General features: G+C 42.1%; 1 protein-coding gene and 1 non-coding gene across 2 annotated transcripts in view; both read left to right on the top strand.

The window, feature by feature from the left end:
- The window catches only part of IPO7 (importin 7), a 275,583-nt gene that overhangs the window by 25,196 nt on the left and 235,181 nt on the right, over positions 1-15,206 (top strand). Inside the window, exons 2-6 of the mRNA XM_085648158.1 lie at positions 655-736; positions 4,217-4,370; positions 4,832-4,990; positions 9,983-10,139; positions 14,143-14,232. Of these exons, the coding sequence (XP_085504284.1) occupies positions 655-736; positions 4,217-4,370; positions 4,832-4,990; positions 9,983-10,139; positions 14,143-14,232 (642 nt within the window). The remainder of the gene's footprint in view (positions 1-654; positions 737-4,216; positions 4,371-4,831; positions 4,991-9,982; positions 10,140-14,142; positions 14,233-15,206) is intronic.
- Positions 1,896-2,031, top strand: LOC146857599 (small nucleolar RNA SNORA3/SNORA45 family). The gene has a single exon (XR_014980359.1). It is a non-coding gene; the product is annotated as a small nucleolar RNA SNORA3/SNORA45 family (small nucleolar RNA).

A 15,206-nucleotide genomic window follows, 5' to 3' on the forward strand; every position in this document is an offset into this window, starting at 1 on the left:
TATATATATATATATATATATATATATATATATATATATATATATATATATATATATATATATATATATATATATATATATATATATATATATATATATATATATATATATATATATATATATATATATATATATATATATATATATATATATATATATATATATATATATATATATATATATATATATATATATATATATATATATATATATATATATATATATATATATATATATATATATATATATATATATATATATATATATATATATATATATATATATATTTTTTTTTTATATAAACCATTGGCCTAGAGTTCAGTTCTTGAGTGTGTGAGACCATTTGCTGATTGTGTACAACAAATCCTTTACACTGTCCTGATACTGCCTTACTGCTCGACCAAGCTACCACTTTAGAGAGTAAGGTTATAATCTAACTTTAACCTCTGCCAAACCTCTGGGGTCTGTGGGCTCTGTACACAATGTACCTATTTGGGAACAGTATATCCAGAGCCACTTATTCACCACTGGTTGCTTGCAAGAGTCACTGACTGTGATCGTTATGTTTAGTTTGTATTTTATATCCTGTTTTCTTATACAGTTGCTAACGCTTAGCTCTGCCATGATTGATTTGTTTTCTTCTTCCCCCCACAGGCTCAAAAGACTGTCAATTTCGTCTCCACTTTGCTTCAGATCACCATGTCGGAGCAACTGGATTTGCCAGTGAGACAGGCAGGCAAGTATGGTGATACTAGGTTTGCTTAATTACAATTATTTTCCGCAACCACAATTTATCTTAAATTACTATCTGGGCAATACAACTGCAAATCAACAGCTTCTCTAAGCTATAGAAACAGGCTAGGTTTTTTTAACTACAATAGGCTTAATTGTAGTTCACGTGTTTTCTTTATCCAGGGTTGTGTAAACCGCCCCCCCCATCCCACCCCCAACCATCCCCTTCCCACCACAAAAAAAGAAATCTCCTCTAAAATATACACTCCTCTTTTGGAAGACCGGATCCTCTCATTTCACTTGGACCTGAAGTACCGTAATTCATAGATATCGAAGTTCTCCTGCATGATGTTTTCTTCAGAGTCCAGTTAAATTGCATCAAGTTTGTTTACTTATTTGTACATTTGTGGGGACTGGCATACGTTTTAGACTATTTCTCGTATTTACTGTATCCTCTCCATGCATGTTTTGCAGAGTACACATGCGTTTTCTGCTGCTTACAAGTACTAAACAATTCCTGCACAGATATTAAGCAAAATATTCTCCATGCATGTGTTGGATATTGGATATGCTCTTCTCTGTCGCTAGTTGGTATTTCCAGAATGGGTCATCCATAGTTATCCAGTTTATTAAACCGGTGCTCTGCCACGTTGGGACTGTCTTTGCATTGCAGGCTTTCACTGGACCTTATTCACGTGCACATCTCCCACAGTCAATTACAGAACTTTACAAAGACCCATCCCTCTGCCTCGTATTCAGCCTTCTTTGTCTTACACAACTTACTATTGAAGGTCTCTCCCAAGTAGCACTAACATTGCTTTTATCTTGCATATATTCCTTTTTTACACTAGAATATTACATAGAGGTACACCTAAATATCTTCAGCATTATTTATTCTAGCCTCTGGTGGCTGAAGCCACTGGTTATGGATAGTGTACACATTGCTAAGTTTGAATATACATTGCTGCACGAGTACATTTGTGGCTTGCTTTACTGGGCCACAGATGAATTTCTTTTTTTTCCGTTCTCATATTCGCAGCTTGTTTAACAGTGTAGTGGGATGCCCATGGCTTATTTCAGCAATATAAGCAAGTATCTGGCTGGTGACTGCCTTCAGCACTAATCATCTAGAAAACAATGGAGGGCACAGTAGTGTATCTTACACCGAGGCTAGAGTCTCATCTTGACACTGTTCATTGTCTTGGTGTGCTAGAGCTTTCGGAGAACAAACACTGATCTTTATTCACTGGCTTGCATTTTTTTTTAAAAACTAAGTCGGTCACCGGGTCAGTAACACTTGTTAAGTACTCAAGTATTTTAGCCATTGTGCACCTCCCTGTTCACTGTAGGCATGCGTTTTGGGCTTGTTCCCGACACACACTTCCCGGAAAGTTGGTTCAAAATATATAGATCTGGCATTGGTGCTGGCCAAAAGACTGATAGCTATGACCTGGAACCCACAGGAGGCCCCCTGATCCAAAATTGGAGGGAGGATGTTACACATTTAACTAACACAGCAGCTTTCTGCCATCTCAAGAGATTTTAACAATAGCTGCTTTTATCTAGACTTTTGTCAGGCCAAGGAATCTGCTATTTTAAGAGCACTACTTATACTAATTCTGTGGTGATGAAATGTGCAATAATTCAATGGGGTGCAAGAATTGTAAGTAGTGATATTGCAGTCCTTGCACCCTAAATACACACACACACGACTGGCTAACGCTTTATACAGTTATGTTTAGAAAGTGGGGTGCATGTGAAACCGGGTTCTTTTTGCTGAACAAAAACTGAAGTTGAACTACATTTATTCAGGTGGCAATTTGCCAGTGAGGAGCCATCTGCTTTTTTCCAGTAACAGATGGTGTCAGTGCTTCTTACAAAGTTAATTCAAGAGGGACCGGCCAGGGCAGTAGAAGCTCCATCGTGTACTGTTGATCATACTAAATACAAGGATTAGCAAAGCCAATAGGTCTGAGTTTGCTTATGTATGTGTGCATATCAACACAAATGTGCAAATCTGATGTGCATGTTTTGTATGGTGATCACGTTGAAGCCAGACACATTTGCTAGTGCCAGGGGTTGGTTCTGTTTAGAATGCATAGGCGATGAGATTTGAATGTAACTGTGATTGGTGAGCGTACGTTTCTGTGTAAAATCGCCCTCCTTGCTTTCCAATGGAAGCAGATTCAATAGGGTGAAATGTGTGGTTGGGCAAAAGCCCGCTCGGTATTTTAAAGAATTGGTAACAATAGGTTTTGCACACATTTGTGCTGTCCATGCCAGACCTAATGAGTATTTGTGCTAAATAGCTTGGAAATGTTATGTAAAGGTGCAGTTTTTCCCTTAATGAAGGATTGACCCTTTTGCTAAGTTTTAGGATCTATGCACACTAACTTGAAATTTGACATGCGGAGTGAATTGAAACGGGGGGGTGATGACTTGCCATAAATCTTAAGGCGCTCCTTTTTAGGTCTTGGCTGCGCAAGCAGTCTGGTTGCTAAAGATCTGTTGTGGGCTTACCAAGAACTTGTCTTAGCTAGTCTTAGCTTGCCATTGGCTGGTTTAGTTGTCACTCAGTTGCTCAATGCTTTTTTGGTGTCTGGCTTTTCTCTTGTCCCTCTTCGTAGCATACCCTCTCTTTGGTTTGTCGAATTTCAGCATTCCACTTCTGACATTTGGGGGGCTGCTTCTATTTTACAGCATCTCTAAAAGGCATTGGTAAAGCCAATGGGTCCCAAAAGTGAGTCCTCCAGACTTTGACAAAGTTTGTTTTATACCGGAATCTTGGGTTTTCTGGACACATGGATAAATCGATCTTGCTTTTGCCTCCTGATGTCACAATCTCAGTTTCTCTTTTAAGCATTTGTGTCACTGTCGGTTATCACGGTCAGTCCTACATGAGTGAAAAAGCAAAGCTTCCGCTCTCCTTCAGATGGGAAGGACTACCGATGCTGGATACCATTTTGAAATTGGAATATTGAATGAGCCTTAAGGCAAAGTTAACAATGTCTGAATGTGGTTCCATGTGGACTATGCACATCACATCTGAGAAGTTGTTGCGTTTCTTAAAGCACAGCTGTTCCCAGCTAATGGCTGCTTGGTGAAGTATATATCTTTAGTTGGCAAGTCTAAGCTAATCTTTGGTGTGCTTTGCACTAAAAGCTAAAATGTAGGCGGTCTTTAATCAGCTTAGTTTTATTGGATGAAATGTAAAGGACTCCAAAGGCTCCTTGATGACCAGATTTGTGCATGCATTACATTTTCGTCTGTGTTGCCTCTTGTGTGGGAGGAGGTAGAGACTTCTGTATTTCAATCATGCTCAAGGACATTCAGCCTAGCTGCTGCAGGGCCAAGCTGAAGTTTTGCTTGGTTGACCGCTGTCACTCTCCTCAAGCACTTATTGTGGTGCATAAAGCATTTAATTGACATTAACGGTTTCAGCAATTCTGGCTACTGTGTAAACATGTCCATCTTGTTCCAATAGCTGTTATTTACTTGAAAAATATGATCACTCAGTATTGGCCGGATCGCGAAACCACACCAGGCGAGTTGCCGCCATATACAATTCCAGAAGAAGATCGACATTGTATTCGTGAAAACATTGTTGAGGCAATTATGCAGTCTCCAGAACTCATCAGGTAACGGGTACCTTTGCATCAGTTTTTACATGGTGGTCCATTTAAATTCCATAAAAATGTTTTTTTTTTTTTAAATAAAAGTGCTTTCATGTTCTAAGGACTGTAAATGGATTTAACTTTTATATTTGAAATATAGTGCTTGTAACATTTAAAAAAGGAAACTGGTTAAGCCAAATACATTGTGTTCACCCTGTAACCAAGCACATTGGGTTACTTTAAAAGCTTTATTGCTATCAAATGATCGTGTGATGTCTGCATGGTACATTTAGTATACCCATTGAAAGCGTATCCACATTTTTAAAGGTTTTTATTTAATGACCTGGAATGTATTTGCATTGTTTCGTAGTTGCTGACATGAATATGTATGTATAATGGCGCCTGGCATTTATTTTTGTAATCAATTCGCACATGTTACTCAGTTGAATTTGAAATTGTACTTTAATTTGTTTTACTGTTTTTAGAGTTCAGCTTACTACTTGTATTCATCACATCATCAAGCACGATTACCCCAATCGTTGGACTGCTGTAGTCGAAAAAATTGGATTTTATCTCCAGTCCGAAAACAGTGCTTGCTGGCTTGGAATCTTGCTTTGCCTTTATCAGCTTGTTAAAAACTATGAGTAAGTTGCTGTATAGTTTCTTTGAGAGGGGATGGGAAATTAAAGCGATTCTTCACTTATGTGAGAATGCTTAGTATTTTCATTTTGCAGGTATACAGTTCACTTGTCTGAGCCTTGCAGACAGGCAATTCTTTTAGCCCTCTGACAATTTTTGCTTTCTGTTTCTTGTAATATTAGATTTATAGCGCTGCCTTTTTACTTGCGAAATTGTACGTTTTTGGAAGTCTCTTGGTTGACCTAAACAATTGCAATCCTATATTCAGATCTAGTTTCCTCTGTGCACATGCTGTTCCAGGACAATGAAATTGCAGTTCCTTGGCTGAAAGCTCAGCTGTTGGACAGCAGAAGTTACGATTTACTATGTTTTACCTTAACACCCTTTGTCCTTACCAGTTCACATCTACACTCCCATGCAAGAGGACCTTTTTATGTGGGGTGTGAGGGTGACTGTTTGTTGCATTATGGTCAGTGCTGTTGGTCAATTTGGTAGTTCCTCAATTTCTTCTTGTACTCTAATTCCCACCGGGTTTCGAAAGGACAATGTGTGTCCAATTACTCCAAGTCCTGACTGACCTACCTCAGCCTCCAGGTACTGTGCCAGGGGCGGTAGCTGCTTTTTAAAATGCAACATTTGGAGCACTGTACAGTCGCAGTACAAGTTGTGCGCAGGTTGTGGCACATGCCACTTGTTTTTCTTGAACTCCTTATTTCAATACTATTGCTGTACCTTTGTGTTTTTTAGGTCTCGGCTAGCGAAGGCTGCGCTTGCGCAGTCTCGCTTGCGAGAGATAATGACTTGGAGAAGAGGGGCTTGAACCCGCCCTTTTTCTCCCCTCTTCTCCATTGGCTGGCCTCTTGAATGCTGGCCAGCCATTGGAGAAGAGGTTCGTCACTCCGAACAGGCCCCGTCCTTTTCGGATTCGGGGGCGTGTTTTTTTTGCAACTTTTCTAATTATCTCCTCCAGCCAATGGCAAGAGGAGAGAAAAGAAACGCGCATCCGAATTCGCTGCCTTTCTCCGAGGCATTTCTGCTTCGCCTCGGAGAAAGGCAGTGGTGTGCCTGTTAACCCTGCCGCCTGTGCTGCGGTCAATGGGCCCTGTGTTGAGCAGGACGTGTTTGTTGCCCACATGTGTCGTTCTCCCCCCGCCCTGCGGGCTGGGAGTCGGTGGGGGTCCCCAGGGAGCATGTGTGCAGAGTTCAGCAGTTTAAATGGGCATTGCTGTGGGGGCGGCCTGCTAGTCTGGGGCTGGAGTGGGACAGTCAGACAGGGGGTCTAAGGTAAGTGGGGTCCACGCTGCAGCTTCAAACGCCGCGCCTGAATGCCTTTCACATAGCGCCAACATGCCCTCTTTAGGCCGCTCAAGCAGTGAGCAATATGCACTCGCTTATTGCGCCTCTGTTTCCCGATCGGCGCTATAAATGATCTTGGGCAATCTCCCTCTTTCCCGATGTGCGCTGCGTGATCTTGGGCAATCCCCCTTTCTCTGCCAGGTGTGCTGGGTTGCATTCTGAGGGTCTAGGGAGAGTCGTGGAAGTTACTTCCGTGTTGGGTTGCTGGGGCTGAATTTCTCCAGAGAGGGTTCAGCGGGTAGCATGCCTCTCGGGGGTTGCATTAGAGGTGAACCAGATAGAAATTTGTAGTGCGAGCCGAGCCAGAGTTGGTTCTAAGGGCCAAAGTTCGAACCGAGTCAGAGTTCGTAAAGGGCCAAAGTTCGAGCCGAGCCAGACTTGGTTCTAAGGACCAAAGTTCGAGCCAAGCCTTCAAACGGGTAAAAATAAAAAAATACAGCAAACGTCAAGTCAAAGGAAGAGAGAGGATCGTTCCTGTCACACAGGCGATTTCTTGAACGCTTGTGTTTCACGATAGTGAGCTGTGTTGCCATCAGGTGAAAGGACCGTTTCCCACGTGCAATGCCCTGACAGCACTGTCACGAGGAAACTATGAGATGTCAGTAAGTGTTTTCATATAGCACACAATTTAAAATTGATATTTTTTAAGTGAACTCGTATTTGAGTCTTAGATAAGATTAGGCGCAGAATTAAAGTGGTTTGCCTAGGATCACACAACTTTGTTAAGTGGGAAGCTGGGATCGGAACTCAAGCTTCATGACTACACATTGTATTTTCTTAGCGGATGGGTCTTGCCTTCTCTATCCCAATGAAAACCGAAGGTCAATGCAATGGTCTCGGCATTGTTAAAGTTAGAGCTATTGGCATTGCTCATGACATTATTTTTGGGTTTTTTTGTTTTTAAAACATGTAAAGAAACGGCATTATTTACAATGTCAATAGCTTAATCAGTGTGTGTGTAGGTGGCTGTGTGTGGGTGCAAATGCAATAGGTCTCGCATTTGAGAGTGATTAAGCTATTGACATTGTAAATACCAATGCCGTTTCTTTAACCCCTTCCATGCTCATGACGGAACGGTTCCGTCATGAGCCACGGTTGAGCTGTGCTCATGACGGAACCGTTCCGTCATCGGCCCGCCCGCGCACGAACCCTTCAGCACCGCGGCGGAATTCGCCCAGCGCTGAAGGGGTTAAATGTTTTAAAAACAAAAACATAAACAAAAATAATGTCATGAGCAATGCCAATAGCTCCAACTTTACCAATGCCGAGACCATTGCATTGTAAATGCTTGTTTTTTTTAGTAGCTTTTCTAGTCTCTTCAGCTGTTAATGCTTAAGCTCCAGCACTCTGATAGGGCCATAACTCAATTTGTGATAAACAGCTGGTCTGCCCATGCGCTGCTTGGGAAGAGCATTGTCGGCATACCTGCTCTATAACTGAGGTTACGTTGGCTTTTGTATCGAAGATGGAGGATCAGGAAGTAAATACACAATCTATAATTGCTGTACTAATTGCCATGAAGCTCATTGACACACCCTTATTTGGAAATAATTCACAGCTGACACAATCTGTGGTTAATAGCCATTGCATAACAAATTCAGAGATTGTTACACAATGTTTATGCACTTGACTGTTACAGATGGGGAAAACTAAATGCAGAATATTCAGTCGAGGTTTCCTTTTGCCTATGTTACTGGTGAATTGAGCTTTTAGGGAAACTATTGGCTAAATTCAGGTTTTTAGTTGAGTATTTAAAATGTGTAGCCCTATATACACATTTTCTTCCTGCTTGTTCTGCATTTATGGCTTAAATCTCGAATAAGGCTTCCTCAGTCTGACCTATTCTGTTTCATAAATGTATCAAACCATAGACACTCTTGCCTGATCTGCAGTCTGGCTTCTAGCCATACTCTTTATGAAACTGTATTGTGGAAGCATTGGACTGTTGGATGCTGCCACTTGAACATGTTGCTTGTGCCTGTAGACATGGGAACACTACGATTTGGCATTATTTTGTTTCCATAATCCAAAAACCTGTCACTTGGGACAGCTTGGCATAATAGTTCCAGGTCCTCCTCTGTGTCTCACAAGGATCTTAACGGTCACCTGTTACATATGTTCCGAACACTAGTAGTCTAACTGGGCAACAGAACAGGATCTATGTCACCCCTTTTAACTGCACTCTTGTTTTATTATGGTCCAGACTGCTCAGATTAGTTTTTTGCTCATCCCTGATTTGAAACCGCTCTGGATTTGTATTCCTGTGTTTTGGAAATGTTGAGGTCCCCACGGAGGCTAAAGGTAAGACCATGGCACCAGTACTGTTTCATGTATTTCCAGACTGTTTAGGGGGATGGCAGTGGTTTTTTTTTTTTTCTCCCCTTTTTTCCCTTTCTTTTAATAAACCTAACCGAGCTGTTCTAATAAGTTAGTCTACCTCATCCCATGACCAGTTTTTTTATATAGGGCTAGGTAAATTAGGATCTAAATTAGATTATTGTAATACCCTGTGTACATGTATCCATTCCAAAGAGATTGTTGCACTGCCTGACGTGGAGTAAGAAACAAATGACCAAATCGCATTAGCACCTTTATCGGTGGTACACAGGACCACTTATGGTGGTGCCCATCAAGGAAGATAATAAACTAGATATTGAGACGTAGTTTGCATTCCTCCGACAATCAAATTAGTATGCATAAAGTTTTTTGTTTTTTTTAGGTATTCAGTCTTTACAGTTGATTCAGAAATTAATGGGAATTGTTTTCTTTGGTCATGTTAAGACATTGCTATACTAAACGTCCTTGTTTGCGTGTTGATGCCCAGTTTGCTTTTAAATGTATTCCAGATGGTGTAGAATTTGTCTGGTATGGCTGTTAAGTGGATGAACTTGCAAACTGTGAGAAATTGGTCCTGTACTATTTTTGTAATCTAAAAATGGAATTCTGTCTCGATATGTTTACATTTTTTGGAAGAAATGTATTGTGTGGTACAAGAGATGAATAGTTTAAGTTACATTTTTTTTTTAATTGAAGTTTGTGGTCTATGTTTTCAAAAATGATCAGATACTCGGTTCTTAATTCAACCATGCTATTGATCAGGGTTCGATGAATGTACATTGAATGAATTTCTCAGACAGGCAGTGTTGCAGAATGAGGGCTTCTTGTTTAATTAGACAGCCTACAATCCTTTAATTGCCACTTTCTACTTGACTTTTGAGATGTTAAAGTTGGTTGGTGCATGCATGGAGAGATTCTATTTGAAACTTTTTTTTCTGTAGTGTTGTCTGTCTTGTACCCTCCAGTAAACCCTCTAAACCCCTCATGGCTATACCCCCTCCTGCAGTAACAGTTGGTTTTAGGAAGTAAAACATTTTTTTTAAGTCTCGTTATTCGTAGACTTTCTTTTTTTTTTTTTTTTTTGTGTTTTTTTTTTTTTTGCTTGTATGTTAGCCATTCATTTTTTTTTTTGTCTTACAAAATGCTAAGGATTTCTTTTTTCTTGTTGAGTGTGAACATGTGGCAGTGTCCTAAAGGTCACAGTACTTGGCGCGGTGAAATCTCCACTTTTGTATTTTGGTAAAAAGATGTAAATATAGTTAAAACAATTGAATCTAACATTACATTGATGTCTTGGAACAAAGGTATAAGAAGCCAGATGAGCGAAGTCCTTTGATAGCGGCCATGCAGCACTTCTTACCAATGCTGAAAGATCGATTTGTCCAACTTCTTCCTGACCAGTCTGATCAGTCTGTCCTCATTCAGAAGCAGATCTTCAAAATCTACTATGCACTTGTTCAGGTAGTGGCCTTTCAACTTTTTTCTGTTGCGTTTGCCACCATGTCTCTTGCACTAATCTTCAGTTTTGCTGCCAGCATGTTCCCCATGATCTTCTTTGTCATGAAGCAAGTGACCTAAATGCGAGGCATTGCGCTCCCACTATGTGAGACTCTGCCCTAAAATTGGGGATAAGAATGCTAGACTCCAGCAGACCACATTATGATATTAGTAGAAGCACCTAAACGTGCTTTACCTTCTAGGATGGGAGAAGGAAAGGTAGCAGTGTGCCGTATGGACAGAGCAGGGTCATCACTGCCTGTGTTTTACATACTTTAACCTCAGTCAAGGAGTTTAAGGCATATACATTTTTAGATATGACAGGTGCCGTTTTAGGCCACACCTAGTTTGCTAGCTATAGTATGCAGACCAGCACATGTGTTCTTTCTGGCTGTTGAAAGTACTTGGAGTTAGCCCATCTTATGCTTGTTTTCATCTGTTATGGGCATCCACAGCCAGCATCTTCACCATAAACCAAGCTTTAGATGGTGCAACTGTAATAATATTTCTAACTGAGAAGCTACATGAAAGGACCTGCACAATTGTATTAAGTCTTCATATCAACAGCAGCTTTGCCCCAGTTTGTTAATCGGGTGCAACGTATTCTACTTGTGTGGTAACATTTTAAAAATGCAACTGGTAGTTTTTTTAGCAAGCATACTGTTAGAAAGTGCTTCTTTTGACATGATTAGCCCCCACTTTTTGCCTGGACATTGAGGTGGTTTCGACTGTAGTGCACCGGGTCCCTGCCAACCAGGTTCCCTGTGCCAGTGCTAGTTCCTTTAAAGCATTGCCACAATTGGTACTTCTGCTCCTGTAAGTCCCTAGTAAGTGGCACTCTGGGGGGCCTGGAAGCTGAAGAGGGTTCCCTGGTACCCTCCTACCAGGACCATGCCACTGCCCTAGCAGCTTGCATGTCCCTGTGAGGTGAAAGTGACAGTCGACATGGCACTCTTCCTGGGGGCCATTCCAGCCAGCACTGCCTGAAGGTATAGGTAAGTCGCCCCTCTAGCACGCCTTACAGCCCTAAGGCAGGGGACGCTATTCCACAGGTGAGGGCATATCTGCAGGAGTACATATGTCCTATAATACTTTAAGTCCATTCTTAAATATTGTAAGTGCCAAGGAAGCCATAAGGAGTACATGAGCTGGAAACTCAACAACTCTAGTTCCCCAGGCTTCACTGAAACCAGGAACGTTTGGTACCAAACAACTTCTTGTAATAAATCCACACTGATGCCAGTGAGATGTATTAAACGATGTGCTCAGAGTTGCCCCTGAAAACCTACTGACCCTGGTTTGGTTACTGATTGGCATTGGGCAGCCTGACATGTACACGCACACACGTTTCTAGACCCCTGGTTAGAGAACATAATCTGTACTCTGGGACCAGAAACAATGCACATCCTGGGCGGAGGTGTGCCATCTCCTCCTCCCTGAGGATGGGCATAGTGCTTGAAGGGTAAGCTTCAAAGGTCTTTGTAATGCGAGCCCCCAGCCTCATTTGCTAGCAGCAAATGGCAGCCCCCGGTTTACACTACCACTTTGGGCAGGAAAACTTAGAAAGACTAGGTGTGCCCACCTATGCCAACTCCACCCCTTGGGTGCAAGAGGCGAAGTTAAGCACACTTTTCAGTTCCATCCATCTTGACGATGAGTGGACTCCTCCAATAGGGGCTAGGCCTATGCCCCCCTCCCACAGAGGGTGGCATAATAGAGGGTGTAGTCACCCCAGGTGAGGTGCTCATTGGCCCTACCTGTAACTCCCCTAAAACACCTCCTAAATCTAGTATTTAGGAGGCTCCCTCAGACCTTTAAACAAGTTCTATGCGACCTAAGGAGGACTAAGAAGACTTCATGCAGCGACTACTGGCTTGGCCCCAGCCCTATTGGCCTGTCTCCTGCTTTAAAGACCCTGTGAGAAGACGCCTGTCCTGCAGATAGCTACTTCCAGAAACTCTAGGAAGACTGCCTGAACATTCAGAAAAAACAGAACTCCCGAGGACAGCAGTTCTGTCCCCAAGAATCCCAACACAAAGGACCCCGGTACCAGCTGGAACCGTGAGTCCTGACCACTCTGCACCAGATGCCTATGGCCTGTGTCCAGGTGGCCCACTGGCCCAGAACAGGTTCCCCAGCGATCCAGACCTCGTCTAGAGTTGGCTGACCCCTCCTGAACGCCACGACACCTGCAGCCTGAATCCAGATGCTTCCTCCTGACCAACTTGCTCTGGTAAGAAGAATCTGACGTCTAAATACACCCCAAGCCCCTGTGCCTTGGTGAGCTGAACTGACTGTGCCCCTACGACCCCCTACATCTCTACTTGACTTGCCCCTGTTTGTTGCTGGTCTCCTGCAACATCCAGTGCAGCGCCTGCAGCCTTTTTGTTGAAAGCAGAATCTTCATTGAAGAGCATTGGTTGACCGATACTGAAATTGCACCCGGAGCCGCTGGTGGTGTATGTTTGGTGCTGCTTTGTGCCCCGTGGCCCCCCCCCCCCTCCCTCTTAACCGAACGCACAAAGCTTTGCCCCTGTAACCAATGGTCTGGCATCCAGTCACTCCTAACGCACAAAGCTTTGCCCCTGTAACCAATGGTCTGGCATCCAGTCACTCCTCTTCTGTGTCTTCCAACATCTGCCTCTTAGGCAGTATATAGTGCGCAGCAGTCAGGCTGGTTATGGATGGATGAGCGATAGATGTTCGTCGATTTGTGATTGCCCTTTTGTCCCATAAACCTTTTACCCTCCAGCGTGTTAAATTCGGGGAGGTCATCCAACTCTGAGATAAATGGCGTTTGAGCATGTTGGAGCTGCAGGTTTCAATCAAATTGATTTCAATGTAAGTTGTATTCAGCCAGTAATGTTTGAAATGTTTTCAGTGTAGTGCCTTCCATTATACCTCCCAATGTTGTGATCACTATAGAATCCCAATGTCTGAATCCTTCCAGCACCTCCAACTGTCACAGCGCACCTCTGTCCGATCACTTGAAGGTTGGCGGCCATCTGAGCCTTTGAGGGTAGGGGTTTGCCGGAAATATGGAGGGCTTGCCAAATATCTTGATCTGTAGTGCTCTCAGACCTGTTAACAGGTGTCAGGAAGATTAATATATCGTCTGAGTACAGTGCCGCCCTATCTGATACTCTGTCCAATCAAATCCTTGCGTGTGTATATCCAAACTGAGGCAGGTCGCTAAAGGTGTCGGGAAGATGTTGAATAGGAGAGTAGACAGTGGATATCTTACTGCTGCATGAAGTTTTTAAAGAATTCGCATGAGGATGTTTGGGTCAGGTGTCCTCCCCAGTGGTAGTTGACTCTGGGCTTGTTAGTCAGCTGTGAGGTCCTCATCCAAGGAGGCTTGTACACTTGCCAGTAGGCAGAAGTCTAGGTTAAACTATTCTATATTCTCCACCGGAATTCTTTCGGGGCATAATGCTCCCGATAAAGTTCAAATTACTGGGAAATGAGACCTGGGTTATCTTTTAACTGAATCTGATTATTCAGCATACAGCTATTAGTTGGACACTATGCAAAAACTGGCTTTAAGATTTCCAATATAAGTATTCCTTTTAGTTAATACTTAACCAGAGTCTTAAAATTCGTGCAGTTTTTTTAATTGAAGAATCTGCCTTGTGATTGGTTTGGATTCTTTCCTCCGGGGTAACACTTTAATGCATGTTTAATGATCTGAAAGCACTCTAACGCTGCTGTGTAAAAGTGATATGCCAAGGCCCTATTCTCCATATACAGAGGGCTTTGATAAACCGCACTGATCAGACTATTTAATAAAATCTGTTCTCTAAAAGTGGTTGCTAATTGATAACTTGGCAGCTGCTCCTCCAACAAAATTCTAAACTAGCCATTGATTGTTACCTTATTTCTCACAATGCCATCCTATCTATACTGATAATAGAATTACATTTTAGTTTATTGTATTGCCAAAATGAACTCTTTATTTTTCCCTCAGTATACACTACCGATGGAGTTGATAAATCAGCAAAACCTGACAGACTGGATAGAAATCCTGAAATCTGTTGTCGACCGGGATGTACCTGCTGTGAGTAACAATTTGCTTCCTTTTGTGTATTCATTTGATGGTGCTCTTTTGTTTTGGTTTTGTTGCAAGCTCTATAAATTGCACATCAATAAGCTTTGCTTCAGTCCTTTTTCCCATCCAAATTGAACATTGTTCTTCTATTAATCAACAATGGGGTTTGGTTCTTTTGTTTTGGGAGGAGTTGTCCTGTTACAAGATCATCCTTCATTTTAATTTATCAAAAGGTTAGATATACTTTGAAACTTTCCATTTGTACACTAGCAGTGTATGCTAAAATTTTGCATTGCAGAATTTACTATGTAGCCTATTGATGGCACTTTCGGCACAGTATTGTTAAGGAGACTATTTTAATCCTAGCTTCAGTTGACATTTCATTGCAGTATTTTTTTTTTAAACCAATTCTCCCAAATTATGACACTTTTACCCCATGTTGAAGACTGGAAACTTCATTCCTTTTTGAGTGGCCTTTCCTAGGTTTTGTAACATGGTGTGGATTGTGGCAAGGAGACTAGTATTCCCCCAAACTGTTGGCGCTTTTCGTACGCCTCTATCTCCACCACCCATGTGATTTCTTTTTTTTTTTTTTGGTGGGGGGATTTTTTTGGATTTTTTTTTATTTAAAAAAAAAAAACTATCAGTCTGGAACACAGCTATTCAGCCGACATCCCGGAGGTTCGGCAGCCAAGTAAGGACAACACATGGAAGTGTCCATAGCTCTGGTGCAGGAAAAGACAAAGGTTTCTTTTTTAGAACAACCTAGAATAAATAACACAAGCAAGGCAGTGTACCCAATAAACACGTGCAAGTTCCCGGTGGGAGCGCAGCCCCATTCTCAAACACAGAACAAAACCACCGATCGGGCGGATGAGGGAGAAGCAGAGGCACTAGCAACCTAACGTAATATCCTCATAGTAATCCCAAGTTGGAAGTAAGGCTAGGGGGAAAGGTGCTCCTCCAACGGTTCAGTGGCCGGG

This window comes from Triturus cristatus, chromosome 3_2, assembly GCF_964204655.1.
Source record: "Triturus cristatus chromosome 3_2, aTriCri1.1, whole genome shotgun sequence".
NCBI classification, from domain to species: domain Eukaryota; kingdom Metazoa; phylum Chordata; class Amphibia; order Caudata; family Salamandridae; genus Triturus; species Triturus cristatus.